The sequence below is a fragment of the Sinocyclocheilus rhinocerous genome, unplaced genomic scaffold, assembly GCF_001515625.1.
Source record: "Sinocyclocheilus rhinocerous isolate Xijiao unplaced genomic scaffold, SAMN03320098_v1.1 scaffold2032, whole genome shotgun sequence".
NCBI lineage: Eukaryota > Metazoa > Chordata > Actinopteri > Cypriniformes > Cyprinidae > Sinocyclocheilus > Sinocyclocheilus rhinocerous.
The window spans coordinates 85209-88061 of NW_015634013.1; the positions used below are offsets into that span (position 1 = coordinate 85209).

General features: G+C 37.6%; 1 protein-coding gene across 4 annotated transcripts in view; it reads left to right on the forward strand.

The window, feature by feature from the left end:
* Positions 1-2853, forward strand: part of LOC107744995 (coiled-coil domain-containing protein 136-like) — a 29654-nt gene that overhangs the window by 23593 nt on the left and 3208 nt on the right. For all 4 annotated transcript variants that reach the window (XR_001640550.1, XM_016558833.1, XM_016558831.1 and 1 more), the window contains exon 8: positions 564-698. Coding sequence is in view for 3 of the 4 variants with exons in the window: in XM_016558833.1 (XP_016414319.1) it covers positions 564-698 (135 nt within the window). In the remaining variant the exon portion in view is untranslated. The remainder of the gene's footprint in view (positions 1-563; positions 699-2853) is intronic.

Genomic DNA, 2853 nt, shown 5'->3' on the forward strand with positions numbered 1-2853 from the left:
GATTCCTCACTGTTGTTTTCGATTCTTTTTCGATTCTTGTTTTTTTTTAGTTTGAAGGAATCTATAATCTCACCATGACTGCAGGATAAAGGTGGTTGAAAGTATCCTTCTCATAATATGAAGCTTTATTTGTAAAAAAAAATTATCAAATTCCCCTTGATGGAATCGATTCCAACCTTTGGAATCGACTCTCGATTCCCAACGCCTCGGAATTGATTCCCAGCCCTAGTATGGGGTAAACTGAGTCACATCAGGTGTCAAACAAAACCATCTGTCATGGTATTGACAAAAAGTGTGAGCCAAATACTTGATGCTAGCAGAATATCTGGTTATTTTGCCTTCAGTTGTTCATCAGCATGACCTTGTGGGAAATATCGCTGAAAAACCCTGACAGTGTGACAACAAAGAAAATCTCATTCCTCTGATCTATATTGAATAATGAAATGATTATACAAAGATTTTTGTCAACTTCTTTCTGCAACATATGCTAAAACTCTCCCTGTGACTCAGTGAATCTAATCAGTTGTCCTCTATCATTTGTTCATATCTCTCCCTTCTTTTAGTGTGAGGGACTAAAAGGAGAGCTTATGGAACTGCAGGGGCTGTATGAGAGCAGCCAGAGGGAGAGGGAGGAGCTAGAGGCGGAGCTTCAGCGCTATAGGGCGGAGCTTGATCGGCTGGCTGGGAGGAAGGCTCAGGTGAGGGGTCATAAAGAGGGTCAGATATCAGTCATGGCGCACTGCTTTCTTCCAAATCCACAAGAGCCATCAATCTAGAACTTCAGACAGTGAACGTGTGAACTTCCTTGGGGTAAAAATGCGACCTCCAATAAATCACTGTACTGTACACATGCTGAAAACAAACAGACATTACTCACACAGCAAGTAGGGCGAAATATTATCAACAGAATGACACCATGACTCCATCGACCTCCATGTTTGTCAGCGTTTGAAAATGCTCTGTACATGACTAACGTTTTGCATGTGGGGTCAACCACCGCCGAAGCGACCATCTGTCCAACAGCATTACCTGTCTTTCAAAGCGCATCCTGTCTTACTAAACCACTCCGCCATTTTCGGTCGAGTGTGTATGTTTCACTTTGGGTTGCTTTTTGCCCTGTCACACACATTGATTCTGGGCTGTGTGTGTGTTTTCACATCTTGTGTTTGTCAAACCTTTAGCAGCTAATGTGTCTAGCTAGTTTTCTTGATCCAGTTTTTGTGTGTGTACAATGTGCACTGACATAGAGGTCTTTCTAACCCCTGTACTGTCTAACAACAAGCTCAAGCTCTTAGAAGTTTTTTCAAGCCACAGAAATAATAATTAAGGTTTTTTCCCATCAAAGAGTCTGTCCAGTCTGAGTACCCTGTCCCATGTCAATCATCCGTCCTTCATAGTTGTACTTTAATTGTGTGGTTAACCCCTCACTCACACTGTTCTGCAGCCTACAATTCCCATGATTCCTTAAAGGAATGTTCTGGGTTAAGTACAAATGGAGCTCTATCGACAGAATCTGTAATATGCTAAATAATGTTTAGTGAAAAGTCACTTTGTTTAAATGTATATGTTTAATTAACTGCAACATTTTAATTTATGAACTGTACTACCTATAAAAGAAAAACAAAGATCCACCAATCAGAGAAGTCGCTGTTGCAATGTAAAGTGTTTTTGCCATAAAGGATTGTGAATAATGTAATCGAGTCACTCTCCCTACACTCTACTTAAATATTTGCATACATTATACATTTTTGAATATTGGTTGGTTTTGCTATAAATAATTTTTTATTGTATATTTTGCAATAAATCATGTTGTTTTTATACTATTAGTCAGTAGTTTGGTATAGTTATGCACTGAAATTTCAACAACCAAAAATATTCTGCAAAAAAACTTAAAATAGTTTTGGAGGGCCGACATTGTGTATCTATACATGTCAAGTTCGAACACACAATTACTGAAACTTTATTTTCAGTTTCAGGTTTTGGCTAAATGAAAAATTTAATTTCCATTTTGGTAAATAAAAAAAATAAAATAATTATAAATAAATAAATTTAAAAAAATAATATAAAATAAAAAAAATAATTCTGTGTTATATATTCTAATGATTTGATTATCATTCATGATGATTTATGGGAAGGGTAGTTTATTACTTCTAAATGACTTCAAGTACATATTCCTGCACCTTTATGTCTTTTTCCAATTTTCATATACCGTGGTTGTGCTCTTTTTTTGACTTGTCCTTCACTTTGTAAAAACACATAGATAGTTGATAGACGGGCTTACAGTGCAAGCAGATGAGGGAAAGACACAATGCTCTCTCTCAACATGTTTGGTTTGTTTGTTTATACAAACTGAAGGATGAATCCGAATTATTTTTTGTGGTATTCAACAACATGTCCCAGATACTGTCGACAGATTTAACCCGGTACATTGGTTTAATACAGTGGGCTGGCTGTGCAGTGTGGGCAAGGATCTTTAAATGCCAAGATGGCGACCTTGGCTCTGTGTTTATCAGCCGGGGGGGTCAAAACGAGCACAAGGTTTCCATTTTGTGTTTAACCATCTTTGCTGTGTATCTAATCTCGGTGTATTTTCCTGTGTCCCTGCTCCCCTGTGGTCCTTCATCACTTCGTTCTGTTGCTTTCTAACCACCGAACACCTACATAAACATACCATAAACACCCATACGCTCACGACGCACACTGAACTCTATCAAATTCCAAATAAATTTGATGATTCCCGATAAACTGCTGGCATATCTATCTATCTATCTATCTATCTATCGTTCTGTGTATCATTCTATCTATCTATCTATCTATCTATCTATCTATCTATCTATCTATCTGTCTGTCTGT